Source organism: Tachyglossus aculeatus, chromosome 12 (assembly GCF_015852505.1).
Source record: "Tachyglossus aculeatus isolate mTacAcu1 chromosome 12, mTacAcu1.pri, whole genome shotgun sequence".
Taxonomy (NCBI): domain Eukaryota; kingdom Metazoa; phylum Chordata; class Mammalia; order Monotremata; family Tachyglossidae; genus Tachyglossus; species Tachyglossus aculeatus.
The window spans coordinates 26,608,930-26,635,954 of NC_052077.1; the positions used below are offsets into that span (position 1 = coordinate 26,608,930).

The following is a 27,025-nucleotide window of genomic DNA, read 5'->3' on the forward strand; positions in this document are numbered from 1 at the left end:
CATTTTGGAGCCTCTAAGGAACCATTCAGTTCAGGTGTGTCAAGTGGATTTCTGTGGATGGGTGATTCTTCCCCACAGAACACTTTCAAAACATTGCACATTTGTAATTATTTGCAAAATATTAGCCACTTTATACATAATTATTAGATAAGAGCAAGAGAAAATTGGTGACTAGAAATGATAATGATAATAAAAATAATAATGGTATTTGTTAAGTTCTTACTCTGTACCAAACACAATACTAAGCTCTAGCATAGATACAAGATAGGCAGGTGGGACACCGGCCCTGTCCCACATGGGGCTCACAGTCTAAATAGGAGGAAGAACAGGTATTGAATCCCCGTTTGACAGATGAGGAAATGAGGCACAGAAAAGTTAATGACTATTTTTTGCAATGGAGTTATCAATGGAATTTAGGTTTACAGTCTAGTCAGGGTGGCAGACATTAAACAAATTACAGATAGGAGAAGCACCAGAGTATAAGGATATGTACATAAGTGCCTGGGACTGGACTAGGGTCTTAGAGTATCAAAATGCTTATGGGTGACATGAAGCGGAGGCCTGGGAGAGAATCAAAGTGCTTAAGAGATAGAATAGTTGTGGATAGGGTTTCCTGTCTGGGGATAAGAAGTGGGGAGTTTAGCACATCCCCATAAAATTTGGGGGTCAAGCATCCCCCAGAGTGGCTGTGTCCAAGGATGAATTGGGGGCAGACAGGCAGTGTCACTAGGGAAAATTGACAGTGATTGTTTTGTTCAAGTACTGTACTCTTAAATATACTTGGAGAGGGGAAAACTATGTCTCACTCAAAATAGGCACAGTTTTTCTTCTAATCATGCATAGCCTGGGAGTAGATGACATTCTATCTACAATTATTTATTTATTTTTATTTATTAATCATATTTATTAAGCGCTTACTGTGTGCAAAGCACTGTACTAAGCTCTTGGGAGAGTACAATGATTGGTATAGCTACAGTGATTCTCCCATTCAGCCAGGTATAGAGAGGAAATGGGAATCCATTTAGCCCTTATCCAAAATTGGCGTCAATGTACCAAAGTTCTGAAAAAGAAATGTTAACTCTGCATAATTCTCAAGCATGGACTTGGAACAGGTTTCTGTGTGATTCTGTGAAAAGCTCATTCTCTTGAACTCAGAAAGACAATTACCAAATTGTCTCAGAAAGGCCATCTGCCTCAAGTAGTTCCCTCCTCCTTGACATTTCAGAAATAGGACTAATGCATTAGAATATATATATGGAGTTGATTTTAAGGTTATGCAGCTACTCCACCTTGTTTCATATATAGGCTATGAAATCTCTGAAATGGGTTGTTTTATTGGGTGATGAACAGTGCTTCTGTCAGTGCAGCCTGTGGGAGTCCTCTGTCATCATGGAAAAATAATCCACTGCCACTCTCTGTTGTGGCTGCAATTAACCCCTTTTAGACTGTGAGCCCACTGTTGGGTAGGGACTGTCTCTATATGTTGCCAACTTGTACTTCCCAAGCGCTTAGTACAGTGCTCTGCACACAGTAAGCGCTCAATAAATATGATTGATGATGATGATATAGGAACTGTCCCCACCTAAGCCTCTGAAGAGATTCAAGTAGGCTTAGGATGGCCTCTTTATGTCTGAATGAGTCTCAGCTTCATAATTCCCCTACAGAACTGGAGACAGGTTCAGATAGTATTAAAGAGGGTGTAGGGGGGTGAAATGGTTTCTTTTGGACTTCTTGCAGGGACCCATAAAACCCTGGAGGAATTCTAAACATTTGGGCACTGCTTGCTCTCCTGTAGCACATCAAGATGCAAGCCATCAGCTTCCAGAAGCCCAGTCCCTATTTTATCAGAGCTTACTACAGTGCTCTGCACACATACAATAAGCACTCAATAAACATGATTGATTGATTGAAGCCTGAAAAATCAACTCCATAGGTCCCAGTCAAATTGGCCAATCTAATGGAGCCTAAAACCATATTCTGGAGTTGATGATTTCCATAGTCTAAAAGTCCTGGGTTCCCCTGGGCTTACAATTTTAGCTTGATTCCAAACTAAGAACTCTCTGACTATAAATTCATATCTCACCTTGACTCTTGCACCATGGACTATACCAAGCATGAATTTGCTCTGACATTGTGATGACTTACTGCATTTCAATAAACCTAACAGGTCACAGAATAGAGTAGAAACTGTTCTAGATCGAAGGTATTAATTACATGCATCCATCTCATGATAGCCCCCAACATATTTTTAAAGTGCAATAGTTCAATGCAAACCCTATTGCAGATGGCAAGCAGCTTCCACAATTTATTTTTCCTTTAGACTCGATAAATATTAACTGATGGGAAAATCAAACCTGTAATTATGACAGCTCCTTCCACTTTTGACTTTTTAAATAACCATTAAATACCTAGCATGCTTTAAAAACTCTAGCCCATTTATTCTATGTAATGTTTCCAGTCTCTTTGTGGAAAGTGGATGCATACTAAAGGATTGATTTATGTATCTAAAAGTATATACTTATACAAATCAAATATATGGATGGCCAATACAGACTTTTTTGTGAATAAACCATAGTAAGCATCCCTCCACACTGTTCAAAAATGAAAATCTTTCCATACATCCACACTAATGGTAGTAAGCATATACCTAGAAATTTGAAGGTATGAATTCCTTCAGAGATTACACAACACTTGTTTTAAATCACAAGTCTGTTTTATTCTAGATTTTGTTGAGGTTGTAAGTCTTTTTCAATGTAAAAGTCTAAAGGAAGTAGAATGACTTAGGAACAAGTCTTCCCGTGTCTGCTGAGGTAAAATATTCTGTTCAAATGCATGAATTTATAAATAAACAATGGACTGTGCTGTTGGGAACTCAGGAGGGTCTAAGGGCATTTGAAATTCACACAGTTTTCTCATTATTAATACATTTTTTTTTCTTTTATGACGGAAAAAAATGAGCAGTAGTTTCTAAGTTCAAAGGCTTGGCCACTGGTTATTCATTATTCTTAAACAAGCTTCACTAATTAAAGACCTGTAATAGAACCAACTGGGCTGAAGACAGACTGTGAGCCCACTGTTGGGTAGGGACTGTCTCTATATGTTGCCAATTTGTACTTCCCAAGCACTTAGTACAGTGCTCTGCACACAGTAAGCGCTCAATAAATACGATTGATGATGGTGAAGTACACAGGAAATCTTAAAATTTATATTTAATTTGAAATGCTCAGCTCTAATACAAAACAAATATGACTATATTTACCAGACACTAAATAGGAAGGTGAGCTATATATAATATCATGAATGTGAAGTTAAATAGTGATTTTCATTTATTGCATTTTTCTGAATACTATATTTGAAGTTGAAATCAGAATCTTCAAAGGATAATTTTCCTAATTTTCTAATGTTTCCTAATGCTATTATCTGGTAATTAAATATTCTTCACCCAAAGCTACGAATGTTATATACTTTAACAAAAAGGGAAAACAATGTGGGAGATGGAAGTCAACTCAATGAACATTTTTTAAGTAAACTGAGACTTTTAATTTGAGAAGTCAAATTTTAACAGGCTAGCCTGGGATTGGAGCACAAAGTTTGGAATATTGATTGAAATAGCTATTTTACCCAAAATACCCTTTGGAGTCTTCAGTTATATAATGAGGCCCAAGATAATGAGCTGGGTACTCCAGCTCATTTTACTCCATTGTTCCCAGGTAATGGGGAATTCAGGTGAGGAGAGAATGACCTGGCTTCCTATGCTTTTTTGGTCTAGTTATGAGTTTTCATGAGTTTTCCCCAAGTAGGGGTCCCAAGGTGAAAACACCAGGTAATCAAAATCAGCTTTAACTAAACATGGAAAGTGGTCCTGGGGTTATTTAGATGTGATTATTCCTTTCAAACCTAGGTCCTATTATTTCTGAGCACCAAGAACATATTTGAAGAAATTATGTTATAATAATGAAATATTGAATCTCCCTTATAAAAATGATTTTGTCACAATTTCTAACATCTAAAAGAAAAGGAAATTTAGTGTATTGTTTCTTCCTATATTCTGTGATTTTTAACTTGAAACTGCTTTGCACCAAAATTAACTGGACAGAAATTCAATCTCAATGGAAGGAATGCTGTAGAATATGAATTACTGTCAAATTAATACTGTTTATAGACTAGCAACGAAGGATATTTCCTGAAAACCTAGAGCCTTGTCAAAGACACAGTGAATAATTTACATTGACATTAGAGATTGTAGTGACTTTTGTGCAAATAACCCATCAACACTATAGAGATGCATTATGTTCTCTGGAGATTTTGCAAAATGTAAGCCTCATTTTGCCAGCGTTGAAGTTCTGACGGTAGATATCTCTGTTCTATAGGTAATGATAATAAAAAATGCATGGAGGCTATCTCGGAGAAAAGTCAGATGTTTTCAGTGGTGACAAAATGTTTTTAAGAATATTCCTAAAACAATCTGATTAATAGTACATGTTCCTGTCTAAAATATACGAATAAAATCAATGTTTCATTAAAATGCTAAAGCTCTCATTCATTCATTGGTAATACTTTGGCTCCATGTGCATTAATGTAAGTAAGAAGGATTTTGGCCCTCTGTTCTATCACATCAATAAGTTTTTCAATTCCTTGTCGACCTCCTTGGCTTTCCCAGTAAACTCTGTCAAGAAACAACGACTGAAGGAGTTTCTGTCTTAAGTGCTGACTCTTCAGAACAGAAACTGCAGATTCAGGAAACCTGAAAAAGATAAAAGAGTATTTCAATCTGGGCCCTCTTTAGAACTAGCTATATTGAGATTTAACCAATAGCTATGCCTGAGGGAAATGTCTTCTATAAATGAGTTATGCTATTAATTAAGCCAAAAAATATCTGTGTGGGATTTCTGAAAAACGGTGTTCCACTCTCCCTTCAGTGTGGGAGAGAACAGTTTCTCAGAGGGAAAGGGGAGAGGCAATCTTCTTGTATCCTATGTGACACCTTGTATAACCAAGATTACCCCTGAGGAAAAGAGAAGGCCAGCTGCATATAATCATTTAGCTCTTGACCTTGTGGTGGTGTCAAGCACTTTCTGGTCATAAAGAAAACCCTGTATATATATATACAGAAAGTATATATAAGAAAGTACACAGAGAGCTTGCCTCAGGGTACAGACCAAATGCTCCAGCTTTGCCTCCTCTTTGCCCCCTGTGACATGTGTCCTCTGGATTTCCATGAATGTCCCACAGACACCCATCACATAAATGCTCCACTTTGCAAAAGCATTCCTAGCAATTTTTCATTTTATCCTCACAGTGACTCCGAGAGTCACCAGTCACACTAGTTTCTAGTCACAGTCTAGAAACACAAGAGTTTCTAGACTGTGAGCCCGTTGTTGGGTAGGGACCGTCTCTATATGTTGCCAACTTGCACTTCCCAAGCACTTAGTACAGTGCTCTGCAAACAGTAAGTGCTCAATAAATATGACTGACTGAATGAATGAGAGCCATGTATTATTATTATCCCCAGCCTACTAATGAAAACAGAATGGTTAAGGAAATGCCAGAGGTCTTATGGCAGGCCAGTATCAGGGCCAAGACCAGAACTCAGATCTCAGAATTTCCAGACCTGGGATCTTTTCACTTAAGCTTGCTAACATATTCACCCTGATTCGCTCCTTCATCACTGGGTGGGCAAAAATGGTGTGCCCTTAATGTGCAGAGCAGAGAAACTCTGTTCAGATGCCTTCCTTGGATTCCTTGCGCCGCTAGAATTGAACGTGGCCACCCAGATATACAGTGTGACTTCAACAGCCCTGTAGGAAAATTTTGGTGCAGTGACAACTGCAGTTCTATTTGCTGCCTGTCTCAATCTTAGAAAAGCCCCCCAAAATGAGCCATTTGATTTTTGGGTCTCCACGGTGATCGTGCACTCAATTGTGTAAGAGAAAAAGCAGTTTCCCTTCATGTAATTTACCCTGGCAAAGAGACAATACATCTTTGGCCCTCACCTGCTCAGTCACATGAGGGAAAATGGAGCACGCCCTTACTGCAATCAATCAATGGTATTTATTGAGCACTACTTTGTGCAGAACACTGCACTAAGCACTTGTGAGAGTACAACAGAGTTGGTAGACACGCTTCCTGCTCACAGTGAGCTTACATCCTAGAGGAGGAGGCAGACAATATACATAATTTAAGGATATGCTTTGAGGTGAATACCAAGTGTTAAAGAGTATAGATCCCAAGGCACTTCAATGTGGGATGTAGTAAGGTCTACATAAGGAAGCAGAAGCACAGTAAGTAGATTACAAGTGTTATATGAGCACAAGTGGAGTGCGTAAGGATGATTACCAAAGGTTACTTTGCATGGAAGACGAAATAATAGTGGTAGGGTTTGCTGTCCCTGACCCCAGAGACAAGTTAGCAGGTTGCAAGTACCATATGAGCATAAGTGAGGAACGGAAGGGGATGGTTACCAATATTATTTTTGCATGGAAGAAGAGATGATAGTGGTAGGGTTTGCTGATCTTCACACTGACCTCAGAGACAAAGTTGGTGATTTGCAAGTGCTACATGGGCATAGGTGAGAAATGGAAGGATGGTTACCTGAGGTTATTTTTGTTTGGAAGATAAGATGACAGTGGTAGGCTTTTGCTGATCTTCACCCTAACCCCTTCGCAAATCCCTCCCCTAGGCATCACAATAAACACCCACCCACACATACAGATACACACATTTCCCTTCATTAGTTCAAGGGAGATGCTCAGTCAGGGACTGGGAGGATAAGAAAGATATTAATTAGCTATGCTACCATACTAGTTAAATGCACAGACTGAAATTGTATTATAGGCTAAAACTTACTCATTGATCCCTTCCAATAACTTGAAATTTAAATTATCTTCACTTCTATCAAAGAAGCCCTTATTGTCCGTAAAAACCAAATGCCTCCGGTCATTCTTTCTGTGAATGATGTGCATCAGTGGCACATTGGTTTGGGCATCGCATTTCAGATTCAGTCCTTCCTGAACACATGCATCCTCCTTGCGAGGTTTGAATCCACAGCAGTGGCTATCTAATCGACTGTAGACCTGGACAGAAAAAAACAAAGCAAAAACAGCAGGCAGAATGAAAAGAGCTAAAAGAAAATGCTATCTAGAGATTTCAAGTGAGCAATTCTTGCTGTTGTGGTGACATGTTGCTTGCCAAAATCACACATCCAAAATTATTTTAATTTAAGTCAACAGAGAGAAAAACTTTAATCATTACCCCCATGATTCATCAATAGTTGTTAAGTGTTTCCAGGGTGTCTTTCTAAATCCACAAGGTCAGATCCTCAGGGTCTATGTCTCCACCTTTTACACGCAAAGCCCCACTGATGTCATTTGGCAGAAGTGTATTCCCTGGTTTGTGGAAAGTTTCATCTTTCAGAAGTCACTGACCTAGTTTACACAGTTAAAGCAATAGTGGCCATTAAATCATAGTTTCTGTGCCTCTCCTTTGGCCACAACAGAGTAACAAACACTGTAAGTTGCCCCTTAGTGATATGAAAAAGTTAAGTCCCCTGTTCAAGAGCCTAGCAGGTTCATTGGATAGACGTTTAACATCATAATAATGGTAATTGTTAAGCACTATTTACCAAGCACTCGACTATGTACCAAGCACTCAGCTAAGCGCTGAGCTAAATACAAGGCATAAAAGATCGGATACAGTCCTTGCTTCATATGGGGCTCACAGTTTAAGAGGGAGAGAGAACAGATATTTAATCCGTATTTTACAGATGAGAAAACTGAGGCACAGAGAAATTAGGGACTTGCCGAGAGATTTATAGTGGGCACGTGGTAGAGTCAGGACAAAAACCCAGGTCCTCTGACTGTAAGCTTCTCCGCTAGACTGTAAACTTCTTGTGGACAAAAAAATATGTCTACCAACTCTGTTGTATTGCACTCTCACAAGCTTTTAGAACTTTTCCTCTGACCACAGTAAATATTCAATAAATACTACTGATTGATTGATTGATTCTCAGGCCCATTCTCTTTTCACTAGGCCAACCTGAAATCCATTCTCATTTCAATTCATTGTGACTTATTAAATGAGGGAAATCACAGAATGATCATATAAATAGCTCAAATACCAAATTATTAGAAAACTGTTATTGGGACACAGCATTAAGCTTAATGTTTATGCCTCTGGCCTTATCCCTGGCCATATAAATTACCGGATCAATCTAGGCTAGATGTAAATACTCTCCACTAAAATGCCTTTGGGTAAGGTGAGGAGCATCTGATGAAAATGCAAGGAAGGAAACTGCTAAAACTAGGTCATATCTACACCACATCCACTATTGGGAACATGTGGCCATTTTATACGCAATAAGGTCATGTGTCTTTGCAGGTCCTAGCCAAATCATCCATAGACAGGCTCTGTAGACTGTAAGCTCATTGTACCAATTCTATTGTGCTTTCCCAAACACTCAGTACAGTGCTCCACCCACAGTAAATGCTCAATAAATACTACTGATTGATCAATTGCTAGGAAACATGCCGTCTCAGAATGTCATCCTCAGCACTCTTTTCTCTCAGGCTACCTCTACAGAGAACAAGGGCACCAGAATAGCTGTACCTTAACTGCTGGCTTTCAGGGATTCTGGTCTTCAAGGGTTCCATGTGCAATTATGGTTCACAAGTAAACCAGAACTCCTGCCAGAGCTCAGAGGCCTGAACTGCTTCTTCCAGCACTCCCTCAAGCAAGAGCAAGGGCTGGGGGATCCTCAGAGTTCCTTATCTGCACTCCCTGTTTCTGGTTTATTTCCAGGCCCATTGTGTCCAGGCAGCACCGGACATGGAGGCCTGAGAGCAAATGAACGGAAAGCCTGGAAACTGGAGATTCACTCCACCTTGCATTCACCCCAATCCACTCCCATGGAAGTGATAAGGGCAGGGAAGAGGTGACTTTTTTCCTTTTTTTTTTAATATGGTATTTGGTAAGCACTTACTGTGTGTTAGGCACAGTACAGATACAAGATAACCAGATTGCAGTCCATGCCCCACATGGGGCTCACAGTCTTAATCCCCCATTTTACAGGTGAGATAACTGAGGCACAGGGAAGTTAAGTGACTTGTCCAAGTTCACACAGCGGACAAGTGACAGAAGCAGGATCAGAAGCCAGGTCTTTCTGACCCTCAGGCCTGTGCTCTATCCACTAGGCCATGCTGCTTGGCTGGACAATAACCTCGCTAACATTTCTAGTACTCCCTGGATCCATGCAATTCTTTCCAAAATAAGGCATCATCTGGATAGAGCCAAGTTAAAGCCAGAGGAGAGACTCTGTGTCCAGATGTACAGGCCCCTTGCCACCCAATCTCCCATACCCCGTTGCTCTCTTTTTTGGCCAAGATCTGCCTCAGAATCTCTAGGTAACCATCCCTTTTACCTCCTCATTCTGGCACCTGAGTCTTTATATAAATTCATCTGTCTACAAGGAAGACTCTGTCTTGAGAGATTCCTATCTGCAAGGCAAAGGCCCTGGTTGTTAAACAGGCCTATTTACATTTGGATGTTTCTTTCCACACCACTTCCGTTGCCAATGTAGATGCTATACTTAAAGCTACATACAAACGTTAGCAGTAATCATCACGGAGCCTGAATCCTCTCACTGAGTTCTTGAGCAGTTACTGCACCAATCTCTTGGCAGACTGCAGAGAAGCAAAAGAAATTAGAGATGGGAAAGACCTGTGTAGGTCATCCCGCCATTCTCTTGCCAGCAATGGATTGCTTCCTCCACTACAGCCTCAAAATGCTCTCTCATCTAGTTCTGAATGACTCAAATGATGAAGTGCTCACCACATCCCTTGGCAGAGGGTTGTACAGTCTGCAATCACAGACCTCACTGGGAGGAAATTTTTCCTCATGTTCAGCTTTTCTTTCCTTTAACAAACCGTTATACCATTCCATTTCATCGCGCCTTTGGAGAGGGACAGTATCCTCTAGACTGTCCCTGCCTCTTTATGGGCAGGGAACGTTTTTGCTAATTCTGTTGCGTTGTATTTTCCCAAGCACTTAATACAGCGCTCTGCACATAGTAAATACCACTGATACACTGATCGATTATATGTAAACTTGGACTTAGCCCACTGCTCTGTTTCTCTTCATTCTTTGACTAATCTATTGTATTTATTGAGTGCTTACTCTGTGTAGAGCACTGTACAAAGCACTTGGATGAGTGCAATATAACAGAAATGGTAGACATGTTCCCTGTCCATATCCTTCAAATCAATCAATCCGGTATTTATTGATCACTTACTATGTGCAAAGCACAGTGTTAAGTGCTTGGGAAAATACATTGTAGTAGAGTTGGTAGTTGGGATCCCTACCCACAAGGCACTTACAGTCAAATCAATCAATCAATTGCATTTACTGAGGGCTTACTGAGTGTAGAACACTGTACTAAGTGCTTGGGACAGTGCAGTGTACAGAGTGGGTAGATATGTTTCACTGCCCGCAACAAGCTTACGGACAAATAATAGTCAACTCTGCCTTCTATACCTCTCCTGCAGCTCAATCTATAGCACCTTATAATAACAATAACAATAATAATAATAACAATAACTGTAGTATTTGTTAAGCACTTACAATATGCCGGCACTGTACTACGGGCTGGAGTGGATACAAGCAAATCGGGTTGGACACAGTCCCAGTCCCATGTGGGGCTCACAGTCTCAATCCCCATTTTACAGATGAGGTAACTGAGGCACAGAGAAATGAAGTGACTTGCCCAAGACCATCCAGCAGACAAATGGCAGAGTCAAGATTAGAACCCATGACTTTGTGACTCTCAGGCCTAAGCTCCATCCACTACACTATACTGCTTCCAGCTCCTGTAATCTCTTTTTTTCCACCATTCAGTTCCGCAACCTCTTAAACCTTTATTTCTTGCCATTCTCAGCATTTCATCCAAATGTTTCCATTTCTAGTCACATTCAAAAAGAACAAAAATAGGCCTACCACAAAACCAAAATCCACTCTGCTAAATGTCAGTACCTTTTCAGCTGCCAATTAGCCTGGGCACAACGATATTGCTGTTTAAAATTAAAGTAGGTTGCCTGCTTTTAAAAAAACATACCCAGCAACTGAGATTACTACGTGGGTTAGTGTTAACTTTCGAGCACTCTTTAAGTTGCAGTGGCATTCCTAGCCCAGTAGTTCCTGTCTATTTCTTTCTTTAGGTAATTGCCCCTGGCCCAAAAAAGCACAGCCTTCAAGGAGTGTTTTCTAAATGAAGAGGTCACGAATAGAATACCATTGTTATAGTAAATGAATACATGGTTATAGTAATTGTATCATTTAAGGTGAGAAAAGACTGCCAGAGTGGAATTTTAGCAAAACAAACCAGCTGGTGCGGCAGTTAGGGTTCATGTAAATCACCTGGAACTTTCTCCTGACATTCATGCTTTGCACCTAGTAAGCGCTTAATAAATGCCATCAATATTATTATTATTATTATTTTTCAGCCATTTGGAAAGATGTGCAGCTTAAACATTTACATCCCTGAAATTCAACCAGAAAAAAGTCTAAGGGTTCCCAGCCAAACTTCCTGATTCGGGCAGTATTTTTAGGTTCGTTTTGTAAACTCTACAAAGGTTTTTTTTTTCCTTTTAAATTTCCTTTTTAGGTCAAATTTAGCTTTCCCTCAGGGGGGAATTTATCCTGTGGATGACTCATGTTGGGATTTGTCTATCCATCCAAGCCAGAGGGTTGTTCGCCGCTTCACTTTGGCTGCTGCCGTCGTCTATGGCACCCAGCTCCAATATCCAGGGAGATTTTCCTTGTTCCATAGCTGGTGTTCTTTGCCACAGAGGGGTAAGGAGACAGTTAGAAAAGCACTCGAGATACAGGCAATGCAAGGACCTTCCTGGTTCTTTCAGTTCTGCCAGAGGAATTCTTCATCGGTTGTGTTTGTGATAAGCCACAGATTAGTTCCTCAGGGGACAGAACTGGACTGAACTGATTCAGAGGGTACTACTGAGCAATTACTGAAGGTTGATCTTCTCCCAGGATGATCACTTGAGAGTTGGGAAAGAAGAAGGGAACTCATAGGCCCCCTGCTCCCTTGTATCCTCCTGAAAAGATTTTGAATGGTTGGCTCTTTCCTCTGACCTGCTCATGGTGGATGTGGTTGGGCCTCAAACTGACCTACTGGAATCTCCCTGACAGCCCAGTGGGCCAGGCTGGCCCTCCCAGGGACTGCTGTCTGCCAAGCAATTTCCTCCTTACCAACCTCCCTTCCTTGTCTCTCCCCATTCTAGTCCATACTCCATTCCGCTGCCAGGACTATTTTTCTACAAAAATATTTAGGCCATGTTTTTCCACTCCTCAAGAAACTCCAGTGGTTGTCCATCTACCTCCACATCAAACAGAAACTCCTCACCATTGGCTTTAAAGCACTCAAATCACTTTGTCCACTCCTACCTCACCTCACAACTCTCCTACTACAACCCAGCCCGCACGCTTCGCTTTTCTGGTGCTAACCTTCTCACTGTACCTCGATCTTGTCTATCTCGCCGTCAACTTCTGGTCCACATCCTACCTCTAGCTTGAAACACTCTCCCTCTTCATATCTCAAAGACAATTACTCTCCTCCACTTCAAAGCCTTACTGAAGACACATCTTCTCCAAGAGGCATTCCCTGACTAAGCCCTCCTTTCCTCTTTTCCCACTCTCTTCTACATTGTCCTGACTTGCTCCCTTTATTCAACTCTCCCAGCCGCATAGCGCTTATGTACATATCTTTAATTTATTCATTTATATTAACGTCTACCTCCCCATCTTGATTGTAAGCTCACTGTGGGCAGGGAATGTCTTTTTATTGTTGTACTGAACTCTCCCAAGTGCTTAGTACAGTGCTCTGCACACAGTAAATGCTCTATAAATACAATAGACTGACTGCAGAACAGACACAGGCATAGCAAAGCAGCCATTCGTGTGTCCATGACATGACATAATTTATAATTTATTGTGAGATTGGTGCACAGAGCTTGCCAGAGATGAGGGTCCTGGGTGACTGAAGGGAAGATGGTGTCCAGAGAGTCAAGAGAACACAAGAAGGTGAGGCAGAAATTACCAGATGTTTCGTTTGGCTTTTGTGAAGAGGGGCACAGCATACCAGCTGCAAGAGTGAGAGAGGAAGCATTTAATCTCCATTTTACAAATGAGGAAACTGAGGCACAAGAAATTTAAGAGACTTGCCCAAGGTCATGAACAAACAAGTGGCACAGACAGGATTAGGACAGTCCCACACACATTTCACTAGGTCAATCCAAAAATTACCTAGTCCTTGGTGGAGGATTGCATCTAATTCAAACAACTCAGAGCAAAGACTTTTCACTCCTACAAGTCAGAAGCAGTGACATAATGTTCATCCCATATTTTTCTGTCATGCTTTGATGGATAAATAACAACAACATTTAGACACTCTGAAACAGTCTGGCGCTATTTGTTAAGGACTAATGCTATGTTTAGGATCATATAATGTTATAGCAGAATCCAAGCATCACTCTAATAGAGAAGGGCTCAAGAGGGTGTCACCAGACAAATGACTCTCTATTTTTGGCCAAAAATGTACATTCTGTAATTTCCAATCCAGGATGGCATAAATATAACCTCACAGTTCCCTATTTTCCCTCCTTCCATCCCTGCTTCCCCAGTACAATGGAAATACCCATTCATCCTGGTAAGGGATTTATGAAAGGAAACGCTACTGCCCAGTCTAGCAAAAGCAACATCTTTGCATTTTAGGAAACCAGATTTATAAAGTAAATGGACTCTAAGCTATAAATGATTTTAAAAGAGAAATATTACAAGCATAAACACATAGGACATAGAAAAAGTTATTTTACCCATGTTCACTCACACATGTTTAAACTAAACATTTGACAGGTTTACTAATAATGCAAACTGGGGGCAAAGAAATACTGCTTCAGGACTTGAAGTTTTCTGTTTGTATAGATGAACTTGCAATCTTTGGGTGACATCTGTTGCCCTGGAATCATCAATAAGCTCCTTCATCTCCCTTTTCTCATACCACTTTCACTCCAGGATCTGGGGCACAGTGCATCAGGGAAATCCTCATTCACAAATCTGGGTCAATCAATCATATTTATTAAACACTTTCTATGTGATAAGCACTGTACTAAACACTTGGGAGAGTATGACAGAATTAGATGTAGAGCTTGCACTCTAGGGTCCTGAGGAAGGTCACAAGTGAGATGATCATGCTCTTGTGGCAATTGGTCTTGTCATGGCAAAAGGACACCTTTGGAAAGGTCCAGGGTCAACAAAATCATAACTGCTTTGAAGATGTTGACACTCCCCCAAAAGGGTGGAGGCCTTAAGCCTAAACTTTCTCCTTATCAGATGAGTAATGAATCCAGATTTGTGACTGGGAAACTTTTCTCAAATACCATTAGCTTTCTCTATCTAGATTGGTCAGGGCCTGGCCTGATAAGCATATATAGAAAGTACAGAACGCTGGGAAAATAAAATGTAAATGGATTCTGAACACAATGCCACAGAGAGTAGAACCGTATGCAGGCATTATGGAATTCTCATAACTCTGGAATCCATCCAAACTCTGAACAGAGAAGATAACATGAAACAGGGCAAACATAACCCCGTTCGGTGCTGAATCAAACAAGCTCATGAAAAGCCTGTGGTGTAGGAACCTGTAATCTGGGGAAATGAAGTTGTACTGTTTCATAATGTGCTTAGACCCAGCCCAAGAATGCAATCCAAGCTTCTACTGAAGCTTCCTAATCAAACTTTTAAAGTGGAAGTGAAGGACAACTACAGCTTTCCATCCGTATCCATGGATCTAAACCAAGATCTCGTTGCCTCCCTACAGTCCTTCTATGAAAAGATCACCCAGCTCCATTATTTGACTGTGCCTCAGTTTCCTCAACTAAAATGGAAATTAACTATCAGTTCTCCTTCCCTCTTAGACTATGGAGCTCTGTGGGAACCTGAGACTGCGTTTGTTCTGATTAACCTATATCTATCCCAAGCTTAACACAGTGCTTGGCAAATAGTAAGTATTATCTAATATGAGAATTGTTATTTTCATTATCATCATGACCTTCTGACTTTAATGGGAAGTCATAGGAAAATTGGACCTGAAAACTATGTTCCGTCACACTTGTTTTATTAACCCCAACCACTCGGCAGCTTCCCCACCTTGGGAAGTGCTAGGGGTCCATTCATTTCTGAGTTATCTGAGTGTTTTAAAATGGAATGACTTGCTATTTTCATTGGGGAAAAAGTATGTGTATCTTATGTTCTCAAAACTCAAATGTGGTGGTTAAAAACATTTTCCCAATTTGGTCTCTACAGAGAAGTGATAGTTTGGTATTTCAAAAACATATTAAGTGTCTGAGATCAGAGGATTTGAAAAAGTGTTAATGAAATGTTACCTATTAAAGTATCTTCTGTTAATGACAAACTATGGAAGATCATACATATAAAACTAAACACACCATGGATGACGAAACTAGCTTTTCATATAGCAGGTGTTTGGTGGAAGAAAGATTTGAAGAACAGTTCTTAGATAATGGAGAGGGCATGCCAGCAAGAGCATAAAATGTATGGACATTATTATTGTTGACTGTTCATCTCCCTTTTCCTCTGCACTGAAAGACAGTGCATTTTTTTATTATGATATTTTTTATGCACTTACTCTGTGCCAGGCACACTACTAAGCACTGGAGTAGATGCAAGCTCATCAGGTTGGACCTTACCGTTTCCCACATGCAGTTCCCAGTCTTAATCCCCATTTTGCAGATGAGGTGAATAATGCACAGGTCAGTTAAGTGATTTGTCCTAGGTCACACAGCAGAGCAGTGGTGGGCTTCTTGGGGAGAACTTTAATTTGAGCATAGAAATAGTTTTCCTTGTTTTTGTCCAATCTGCCCAACCCTTACCACCAGAAACTGATTTACCCCTACTCTAACAAAGCAGAGAAAAAATCTTGCAGGTGAGGCCTTCTCCACTTTTCAGAATGTTGACAAAACTGTGGCTGTGGCTTTTGTGTCTTTTAAACTATTCTGGCAGAAGTCTAGGACTCTGCCATGATGCTCTCCTGCTCTTATATTATCATTATTATTACTATTAATGATCATTTTCCTTGTTGTCATCTTCTCTACCCTCTTTTATTCTTAGATCAGAGGCCCGGTAACGACTCTGTAAAGAGCTTTATACAAAACAGTAATCAATTAATGAGATGCATTAAGTGATAACTGTGATAGACACTCAATAGGACTACTACTGTTTCTTCATCATCCCAATATTTCCAGTATTCTTTCTATTCCTTTTGCGGTTCTTAATAAGCACTTTAACATTTTACAGTTGATCCTTGAATTGATATGCTTATATGCTTAAAAAATACCTCCAGAGATGCTATCATAAACGGTGCATAATGGTAGAAACTAAAATTGTAACAGTCATTCCAAAAATAAATGAAATGTGTTAACAGTTTGCTCTTCTTATTTTGTTTATTTTATCTTGCCAAACAAATTTGGCCAGTTTTTGGCCATTATAATTCTTCAGATAATGTTTTTCTGACTACTGAGAATATACATAATCTGAGCATTCAACCCCCCACAGATTAGCAGTCCTAGCCATCTGACAGTGGCCCAAGTTACAGTCCAGTTTAGCCCAGCCCCACCAGGACAGATATTTTAATCAATTGAATACATTCACTGAATGCTTACTCTGTGCAAGGCACCAAACAAAACAACTGGGAGAGTATGATAGCATTCAATCATATTTATTGCACACTTACTGTGTGCAGGGCAGTGTACTAAACTCTTGGGAGAGTACAATATAACAAAATTGCAGACACATTCCCTGCCCACAACATAGACATGGACCCTGTTTTCAAGGAGTGTACAATCTAGAGCAGGAGACAGACATTAAAATAAATTACAGGTAAAGAGAGGCAACAGAGTTTAAGGAGCAGTACATCAGCGCTTAGAACAGTGCTTTGCACGTAGTAAGTGCTTAATAAATGCCATTATTATTATTATTATAAGTACTGTGGGTGTGGGAAAAGGAGTAATAATAACAATAATTATGGTTTTTGCTGAATGCTTACTATGTGCCAGGCACTGTACCAAGTGCTGGGATGGATACAAGCAAATTGGGTTGGACACAGTCCCCGTCCCTCGTGGGGCTCACAATCTCAATCCCCATTTTACAAATGAGGGAACTGATGTGCCCAAGGTCACACAGCAGACCAGTGGCAGAGCCTGGATTAGAACCCATGACCTTCTATCAGACTGTGCTCTACCCACTACGCCACGCTGCTTCTCAAATGCTTAGGTGAAGCAGAAGAACTGAACTGGCAATAGGTGGAGAAGGCCTCTTGGAGGATGTTAAGTTTTCTTTGACCCTGCAAACTTTGATAATTACTTTAGTTCCGTCATACATTTGATTCAAATATCACAAAAATACCTTATTAAATCTTTGAATAAAACTGAATCTTCCACACTATCCTCAATAAAAGTAGCTGTTCAGGCTTTAAAATAAGACCTTGCTTTATGGTTGATATAGAGGATTATTAAGAAGGGATGGTGACAACCTGTGTTTCTTTCTCTTCACTATCACTCTGAAAAGGACATGGGAATTGATAATTTTGGGTTTGCTGTTTTGGTGTTTTTTTTATGGCAGGTTGTCTAGGAGGATGATGGGAATTCCTGAGACACCTCTTGAAAAAGAAAAAGCAGATGGCTCCAATGTCTCCTCAATATCGTCTCATCATCACTGTCTGAGGCAATGTGACAAACTAAGTTTCTAAGTCTATGCTTGAATGTTACTGCCATTATGGTCTGTTCAAAGAAAAGTTCCATTGTAACATCTACTCTACAGTCCAATCACATAGATCCCAGGAATATGAAAAGGCAACATGGGAACCCTCAGAACTCTGTTCTGCAGGTGGCAGAGGTGCGGGAAGAAGTGGCAGGGAAGGGGCAGAAAGTAGAGGGCTGAGTCAGTAGTACAGTACCCCATGACTGAGACGTTACCTTCTGCAGGGCATTCATTCATTCAATCATATTTATTGAGCACTTACTGTGTGCAGAGCACTGTACTGAGCGCTTGGAAAGTACAAGTTGGCAACATATAGAGACGGTCCCTACCCAGCAGTGGGCTCACAGTCTAGAAGAGTGGGCTCACAGTCTAGAAAGCAGATCTGGATGAGGTGCTGACAGAACTTTGGATACCTCCTGGCAGCTGGAGAAACAGGTGGCCCAGTGGAGAGAGTACAGGCTTGGGAGACTGAAGTTCTAGCTTCTAATCCTGCCCCCGCCACTCGACTTCTGTGTGATCTTGGGTAAGTCACTTAACTTCCCTAAGCTTCAGTTTCCTCATCAGTAAAATAGGGATTCAATACCTTTTCTCCCTCCTACTTAGACTGGGAGCCTCATGTGGGTCAGGGACTGTGGCACACCTGCCTATCATGAATCTACACCAGGGCTTAGTACACTGCTTGGCATGAAGAACTTTACAAATTCCACAATTTTGATTATTATTATTATCATCATAATTGTTATAATGCCCAGGAGCATCTTGAGGACGTCATGCACCTGAAGGAGAAAATCTTTGGTCCTGCCCCGCGTGCTACAGAAGATGGCATTTTCAAGATGGCAGTAATGCATGAGTAGGGACAAAGCCGCTGCTGTGGTCAGGAGCTCCAGAGGTGGGCAGAATCCCCTGGTAGGGGTGTTAATAAGATGACCCAGAGCTGATGCATCTACCCCAGCACTTAGAACAGTGCTTGGCACATAGTAAGCACTTAACAAATACCAGAATTATTATTACTATTATTGTAAGATCCAACTGCCGGACCTACTTTTAAATGAAACAAATAACACCTGGAAGGACATATTTATTTCTGGGTACAGTGGAAGGGAAGGTCATTAAAAACTGATGAACAAAGATGACTGCTATGCTTGTGCAATGTCAGACAGAGTGGGGAGCTATGGGGACTCCATGTATATATGGTGGCCATCTTTATAAGGTCTGGTCCAGAAGCCATCTTGCTAATATCCCACGCAGTGGCCATTTTGAGGGGTCAGGAATGCTGGTCTGACCCTGTCACCTGCCGCCCTGAGGGCATCGCTTACCTTCCTTAACATCAGAAATTGACCCAACCCATACCACCTCCTCAAGTGGCAGGGACACCAGGAGAAGTGAAGCAGTCCCTAAATCTGTAGCAGCGTATGCCATTTTCTGGTTTATTTCCACAAAGACTGAGACTAACAGCACAGGAGGCTAGGAGCAGCAGGTAAGCCTTTTGGGATCCCTGCTTTGCCTAAAGCTGGCAGGGGCCCTAAAGTGTCCTCAGAAAGGCCTGACTGGCTACAGTTGTTTACATCACCCTTTCAAGTTTACTTTGTCCTGCCGGGTAAATTGCCAGAAATCCCAGGTTTTCTTCGTGCAGTCTCCCTCCAGGAAGTCATACGTGCTACAAAAGAGATGAGGACAGCCCAGGTGAGTTCTGGGTTTGATATAATGTCTCCAGAACTCCCATGACAACAGCACGACCTTTCAAGGGCTGAGTTAGGCACATTACACTCAACCCAACGCCACGGGTCAACAGGTAGGCTCCTAGCCACAGTCTACTACATCTTCACTTGTACCTGTCCTTTCCCTCAACTGCAGTGCAAGCTCCTGGCTACCAGAAATCATATGTTCTACTTCCTCTGTAACTCCCCACAATGTGGGCAGGGAATGTGTCTTCCAACTCTATGTGTATTCTCCTGAGTGCTCAGTATGGTGCTTTGCACACAGTAAGTGCTCAGTAAATATGAATGACTGATTGCTTACAATGGTCTTCTTTATGACAAGCCTACCACAAAGGCTGGTGACGAACAAAATGGAAACATCAGGAGTTTGTATTAATGGATTAACAACTGCCATAATGCAACGAGCCTTTTTTTTGTATTATAGAGCAGTTAAATGGGTTGCTGATCCTTCCTGGCACCCCATTTCTCTAAGATGTCAACTTTCCATCGTGCATCTAAGAAGGGGGTCGGCAGAGGGGTGAGGGAGCTTTTTGAGAGTACATGGCATAATGGAGCAATCTACGGAAGCTTGGAGAAGCAGCGTGGAAAGGCCACAGGCCTGTGAGTTGGAGGTCCTGGGTTCTAATCCTTACTCCACCACTTGTCTGCTGTGTGACCTTGGGCAAATCACCTAACTTCTCTGTGCCTCATTTTATCTGTAAAATGGGGATTAAGACTAAATCCTGTGTGGGACAGGGATTATGTACAACCTAATTGCCATGTATCTATCCCAGGTACAGTCCGTGCCTAGTACATAGTGTTTAACAAATACAATTTAAAAATACTAAGACACAATGCATATTTCAACTTACAACCCGACACTGAATGGGAAGTATAGCTGACAATCAATCAATCAATCAACTGTATTTATTGAGCGCTTACTGTGTGCAAAGCACCGTACTAAGCGCTTGGGAAGCACAAGTCGGCAACACATAGAGCCAGTCCCTACCCAACAGCAGGCTCACAGTCTAGAAGGGGTAGACAGAGAACAAAACCAAACATACTGACAAAATAAAATAAATAGAATAGATATGTACAAGATAAATAGAGTAATAAATACGTACAAACATATATACATATATACAGGTGCTGTGGGGAAGGGAAGGAGGTAAGATGCGGGGGATGGAAAGGGGGACGAGGGGGAGAGGAAGGAAGGGGCTCAGTCTGGGAAGGCCTCCTGGAGGAGGTGAGCTCTCAGTAGGGCCTTGAAGGGAGGAAGAGACTGACACTAAAATTACCTCTGTCTTGTCTTATGCTGTCGAGTTGTTTCCAACCCTTAGCGGCTCCACGGATACATCTCTCTCAAAGCCCCACCTCCACCTGCAATCGTTCTAGTAGTGTATCCATAGAGTTTTCTTGGTCAAAATACGGAAGTGGTTTACCATTGCCTTCTTCTGCGCAGTAAACTTGAGTCTCTTCCCTCGACTCTCTCCCATGCTGCTGCTGCTGCTGCCCGACACAGGTGAGTTTTGACTTGTAGCAGACTGCCTTCTACTCGCTAGCCACTGCCCAAGCTAGGAATGGAATGGGTATGCCTCTACTTGACTCTCCCTCTCATAGCCGAGACTGGTAGAGTACTGGAAACTCTCCAGGTGCGATCCTGAGAGGACAAACTTACCTTATCGTATAACAAATATAACTGCTTACTATGTGCCAAACATAGAAGAAGAGTGCATAAAGGAAGTCACTTTACAGTAGATAGAGGATCCTTAATTGCTAAATGTGTCTTGCCCTTCAGAGGATCCAGTATTTGGTGAAACAAAAAACTTGACTCAGCAGAAGCTCAGTGTACCAAAAGGAGCCGCTTTGCAGATCGCCGCCGAGTCAAGGACGGAGAACATTCAAGGAGGGTTTGTGTGGAATACGAAAGAAGTAGTCTATCAATGGTAGGCTTGCACTACAGCTCTACTCTCTTGAACCCCCGAAGAAATTATTCACATGAGGAATTGAGAATGCCCCCATCCACAAAGACAAAATAAATAATTTAAACTCTGAACATCAGATTATTAAAGAAGCAGAGTGGCCTAATGGAAAGAATACAGGCCTGGGAGTTAAAGGATCTGTGTTCTAATCCCGCGTCTGCCACTGCCTGCTCTGTGACCTTGGGCAAGTCACTTAACTTCTCTGGGCCTCAGTTCCCTCCTCTGCAAAATGGGGATTCAATACCTGTCTCCCTCCTACTTAGACCGTGAGCCCCCGTGAGACCTAATTATCTTGTATATACACCTGCACTTAGTACAGTGCTCGACAGTAAGTACTACAACCCAAACCGCCCACTCACTCCTCTAATGCTACCCTTCTCATTGTAACTTGAGTTCATCTATCTCCCTGCTGACCCGAACACCCTCCCTCCCTACCTCCTCAAAAATGACAGACAATTACTCTAGCCCCCTTCAAGGTCTTATTGAAGGCACATCTCCTCCTAGGGGCTTCCCTAAGCCCTCCTTTCCTCTTCTCCCACTCCCTTCTGTGTTTGCCCTGACTGGGTCCCTATATTCATCCCCACTCCCAGCCCCACAACAGTTATGTACATATCTGTAATTTATTTATATTAATGTTTGTCTGCCCCTCCAGGGTGTAAGCTCATTGTGGGCAGGGAATGTGTCAGTTTATACTCTCCCAAGGGCTTAGTACAGTTCGGCACACAGAAAGCGCTCAATAAATATAACAATGAATGAATGAAGTAATTTAAAAATACCACAATTAATACTTTTAGGGATGAATGAAACCAGAGTTAGGGTAACTCAAGCACTTCTGCCACTATCTTCCTCATGCTCACTCCTTACCTGTAGTAGAAAATCAAAGAGGGCCATCTTGGACCATTCATCATGATGTATGTCTGTACAGCCCGATTCAGGTTTGGGAACTTTGCCGTTTTTCCAACATTTTTGCTTCAGCAACTGCTGATAAGCGCCCCAGGTGAGATAGATGGAAGAGTGAGTCTGATTATTGGTTGGAGATAACGAGGGGTCCCAGAGAATGACGGGACAAGGGTGTCCATCTGGAAAGATGAAAGGTGAAAGATGAAAACAAACACTCAACTATTCCTTGGCAAGGCTTCCAATTCAGGAATTATAGGCTCTTTACAAAGTGGTTAGGACACAGTTGAGTATTTCAGTAGGTTCTATTTTCCCTTGAGGAGACGTTTCATAGATGTGGCAGGAACAGGCTGCAAACCACCAATAACATCCTTTGGTTAATGAGGCTTTATTCCACATCTAAAAGCAACCACCACAGAAAAGGAAAAAAACCCAGACATTAATAATTGTCTATTCAGTGTCTGAGTGGAACTCCTCACTTTTGGAAATAACAGCTGTCTTTTTCCAAGACTACTTTCAAACAGGAAGAAATGATTTTCCAGAAGCTACAAGTTTAAAAGTGGAGCTGTTTTTATGAGAGGGACTAACCCGCTAAGGTACAGTCTCAACACACAAAAAGAAATTAATTAATTTTCTTTTTCAAAGACTAGTTCAATAGGGCAATCTGTTTTGCAGATCATAACTCTGAGTGTGATTTTTATTTGTTGCATATAAATCAATCAATTGTACTTTTAGAGCACTGTACTGAGCACTTGGGAGTGTACCATATAACTGAGTTGCTGACACATTCCCCGCCCACAAAAAGTTTACGGTCCGGAAGGGAGATAGAAATTAAAATAAATTATGGCCATGTATGTAAGTGCTGTGGGGCTGAGGGTGGGGTGAATACAGTGTACAAATCCAAGCACAAGGGTGAAGCAAAAGGGAGAGGGAGTAGGGGAAATGAGAGTTTAGTTGGGGAAGACCCCTTGGAGGCGATGTGATTTTAATAAGGTTTTGAAAGTGAGGAATGTGGTGGTCTATCAGAGGCAGGATGTGGGTGATAGGTCAGTGGTGAGATAGATAAGATAAAAGTACAGTGATAGGTTGGTGATAGAGGAGCAGAGTGAACATGCTGGGTTACAGAATAATAATAATAATAATGATGGTATTTGCTAAGCGCTTACTATGTACCAGGCACCACATTAAGCGCTGGGGTGGACAAAAGGAAAGCGGGTTGGACACAGTCCCTGTCCCCCGTGGGGCTCACAGTCTCGATCCCCATTTTACAGATGAGGTACCTGAGACACAGAGAAGTTCAGTGACTTGCCCAAGGTCACACAGTAGACAAGTGGCAGAGCCAGGATTAGAACCCAGGTCCTTCTGATTCTCACCCCCATGCTCTATCCACTAGGCAATGCTGCTTCTTATCCTTTCTTTTTTGCTTTTGGTTGTTTTTTTAATGGTATTTGTTAGGTGCTTACTATGTGTCAAACACTGTTCTAGTGCTGGGGTATGGTCAAGTTAATCAGGTCGGACATCGTCACTGTTCCCACATGGGACTTACAGTCTAAGCAGGAGGGAGAACAGGTATTGACTTTCCATTTTACACTGAGAAAGGTGAAGTACAGAAAAATTAAATGCCTTGGCCAAGGTCACATAGCAGCCAAGTGGCAGAGCCAGAATGAGAACTCAGGTCCTCTGAGTCAATCAATCAATCATATTTATTGAGCATTTACTGTGTGCAGAGCACTGTACTAAGCACTTGGGAAGTACAAGTTGGAGTCCCAGGCCCAAGCTCTTTCCACTACACCACACAGTCTCAACAAACTCTCTCTCTGCAATATAAGGGCCATAGATCCTCCTTCTGTTGGAAGTCAGTTATTAGGTCTCTCCCTAAGCCTTCTATCTCCCAGGCTTAATAAACTCAATTCCTTTAAATCTTCCTTAGAGATCCTGTTTTCCAATACTTCCTCACTTTGGATGTTCTCTTTAGGACCATTTCTGATTTTTTAGGCCCTTTTATAAGAAAAGGATAACTGCAAATCTCTAACAAGACCTTTTATTATTTCATTACTTTTATAGCTTAAAGAGACTGTTCTGGACAATTGGCTAAGTCTATCTCTGAGCAGCAGGTCCTTAGAAATCGGAGTTGCTAATAAATCCGACAGGAAGAAAATACAAACTCCATCTCCCAAGTAAGGCATGTTTCTTTTCTCAATGCTTCCATGGTACAGAAATACTCTTTCGACAGATAAAGGTGTATTTTCCAGTCCTTTCTCCCTCTGTATGCTCTAAAAATGCGCTAATTTGAGATCCCATGGTTTTTATTTTGGTAAACCAGGAATGTCTTTCATCAGTAACCCGAAACTAACAAAAGGATAGACATTATCTTATTCACCTGAGAAGGGCATTGATTTTACTTCGGAAAACTCAAAGGATCCTTTAAAAATCTTTACCCGGAGATTGCAGGTGAAGCCTCGGTAGCTCATACATTGCAAGTGTAGCAAACAGACACATCAAGAGGGACTATTTAGAGATCTTAGAAAGTAATCCGAATGTCCAGGCACATCTCAGGAATTTTATGAGGTATTTTTAAAACCACCGGGTATGTTCGACCTTGGATGTTTTAACATTTTATTTGCATGGCAGAGTCTGTAAATGAACTCTCTACTCCATAACCTTCAAAGTTTTCTCAAGTTTTGATGACAGAAAACATTTTAATCTACAACTCCAGAGTCCTGTTGACTGTATCTCAATTATCACATATTTTTTATTTCTTGCTCTTGTTCCTGTGTACAGACTAAAAATGACAGGAAGCACAGAAATAACTGTAAATTAAGCTCTGAGTAAAATGCGTCCCCTGTTCACTCAGCCACACAGGTGATAATTTGGAAGAAGAATACATTTTTAGCAAAAAAAAAACACCTAACAAAAAACCCATGGTCAAATCTTCTTTCCCTCTATTCCTACATCCTTTTGTCTCTCCCTCTCTCCCCAACACATGAAAATAAATAGCTACCTCACTTAGAATGTAAAGATGGATGGGCCTGCCGTAGAGTCTATTTTTAATCTTAATATAAAATGGGTATATTTTTCAAATGTGTTTTCTGCAGTTTAGATCAGCCAAGGATTTTTTTCATTAAACAGCAAGGCCAACAAACCAGCACTTGTTCAAAAAACTTGGGCAAACCAGTTCCCCAAGGTGAGAGAGGGAAATCAATCTCAGGAAGCAGAGAGATTAGAGTTTCAAATTTCCACAATTTCTGTTTCTGATGTCTGATGAGCAGCATCAGACATCTCCACAGTGTCCTTTAAGCTAAATACAGGAAAACGTGAGTCAGAGGAAACATAACGTCAAGATGAATCAGAAAATGGGAGTTTAAAGACCCAACACAAAACATTGGATTGGGTAGCGTGGTAGAATTTGCTGCATTTGGGAAAGTGTTTTAAAAGCTAAGAAAAACAACATAATAGCAGTTTAACCTTTTGTTGCTTCATGTGGGAAAGTATAATCTACAAAAATGACAATAAAAATATTACCACACTCAAATTCATTTTCTGTACTATCCTTGAGAGCTTACATTTATCTACAGGCAGGTGGTAATAGATGAACCAGAATAAATGAAGATGGAGTCAGTCAAGGCAATGAAATAAATCCTCTTTGTTTTCAGGAATGGATTTAGAAAAATTTAGTTGATTTGAGGAATGGTTTACAAAACATGAAATGGGTAGAAGCCCCTTAAAGAAAAATCACTCATAAATAAGGAACATCTATTTTTTCAAAATAACGCCTCACTGTGCTCCTGAGATAACTCTTGGTTCTAAGAAATCTAGAATTCTTGCTGTCCCTGTGATTTTTAAAAAAAGTTTTATTGGTTGAATGTTCGTATGAATTAGAGGTAAAAATGTTGCCTCAAGAATAGAACTTTCCAGTGAATTTTCCAGTTCTGAGTATTTCTGTTCTCTTAAAATTTGCTCTTTGCAAAAGTCAGTCTTGCAAAATAACTCACAGAGGCAGATAAGTGTGCAAATACAGTAAGAATGAATGACCCTCCGATTTTTGGGTGGCTTAAATACACTGCTTTGAGCACTGGCTATCTGATTATGCATTCTTTACATGTTGGTTTGAACAAAAAAAAATATCAGTCAGGAGTATTTATTGAGTGCTTACTTTGCAGAGCACTGTAGAAAACCCTTGAAAGGGTACAATACATTTTAGACATGATCCCTGCTTTCAAGGACCTTACAGTCCAGCAATAATTACATTATGTAAATCACTTTTAATCTCAAAGCGCTCTCAAATTAGTTACTTCATTTTTGTCCTCACACCAACCCCGTGAGGTAGATAAAAAAACAACGTATTATCCCCATTTGGCAGATGAAGAAACTGAGGTAAAGAGCAGTTAGTTGCCTTGCCTGGGGTGTCACTAAAGGCTGGCAGCGTAGGTCGGTGTTGAACCCGAGTCCTCCGACTCCCAGACACTGCTTTTTCACTACTCACGTTGCCTTCATGAGTGCCAGACTTTGAAACAAGAAAGGGCCATGAAAACTATGATTGGGAGAGTGTTATCTATCACATATACCAGGATCTCAGTCAATGAACAAGAAAAACTGGAAATTGATAATAGT

At 41.0% G+C, this 27,025-nt stretch overlaps 1 protein-coding gene and 1 non-coding gene across 2 annotated transcripts in view; both read right to left on the bottom strand.

Moving 5' to 3' along the window:
- Positions 1-2,575: 2,575 nt before the first annotated feature.
- The window catches only part of GASK1B (golgi associated kinase 1B), a 34,758-nt gene continuing 10,308 nt past the window's right edge, over positions 2,576-27,025 (bottom strand). Inside the window, 3 exon segments of the mRNA XM_038755054.1 lie at positions 2,576-4,744; positions 6,847-7,073; positions 22,382-22,596. Coding sequence (XP_038610982.1) covers positions 4,537-4,744; positions 6,847-7,073; positions 22,382-22,596 — 650 coding nt within the window. The 3' untranslated portion in view covers positions 2,576-4,536.
- On the bottom strand, positions 21,068-21,205 carry LOC119936004. Its single transcript, XR_005453598.1, has one exon. It is a non-coding gene; the product is annotated as a small nucleolar RNA SNORA7 (small nucleolar RNA).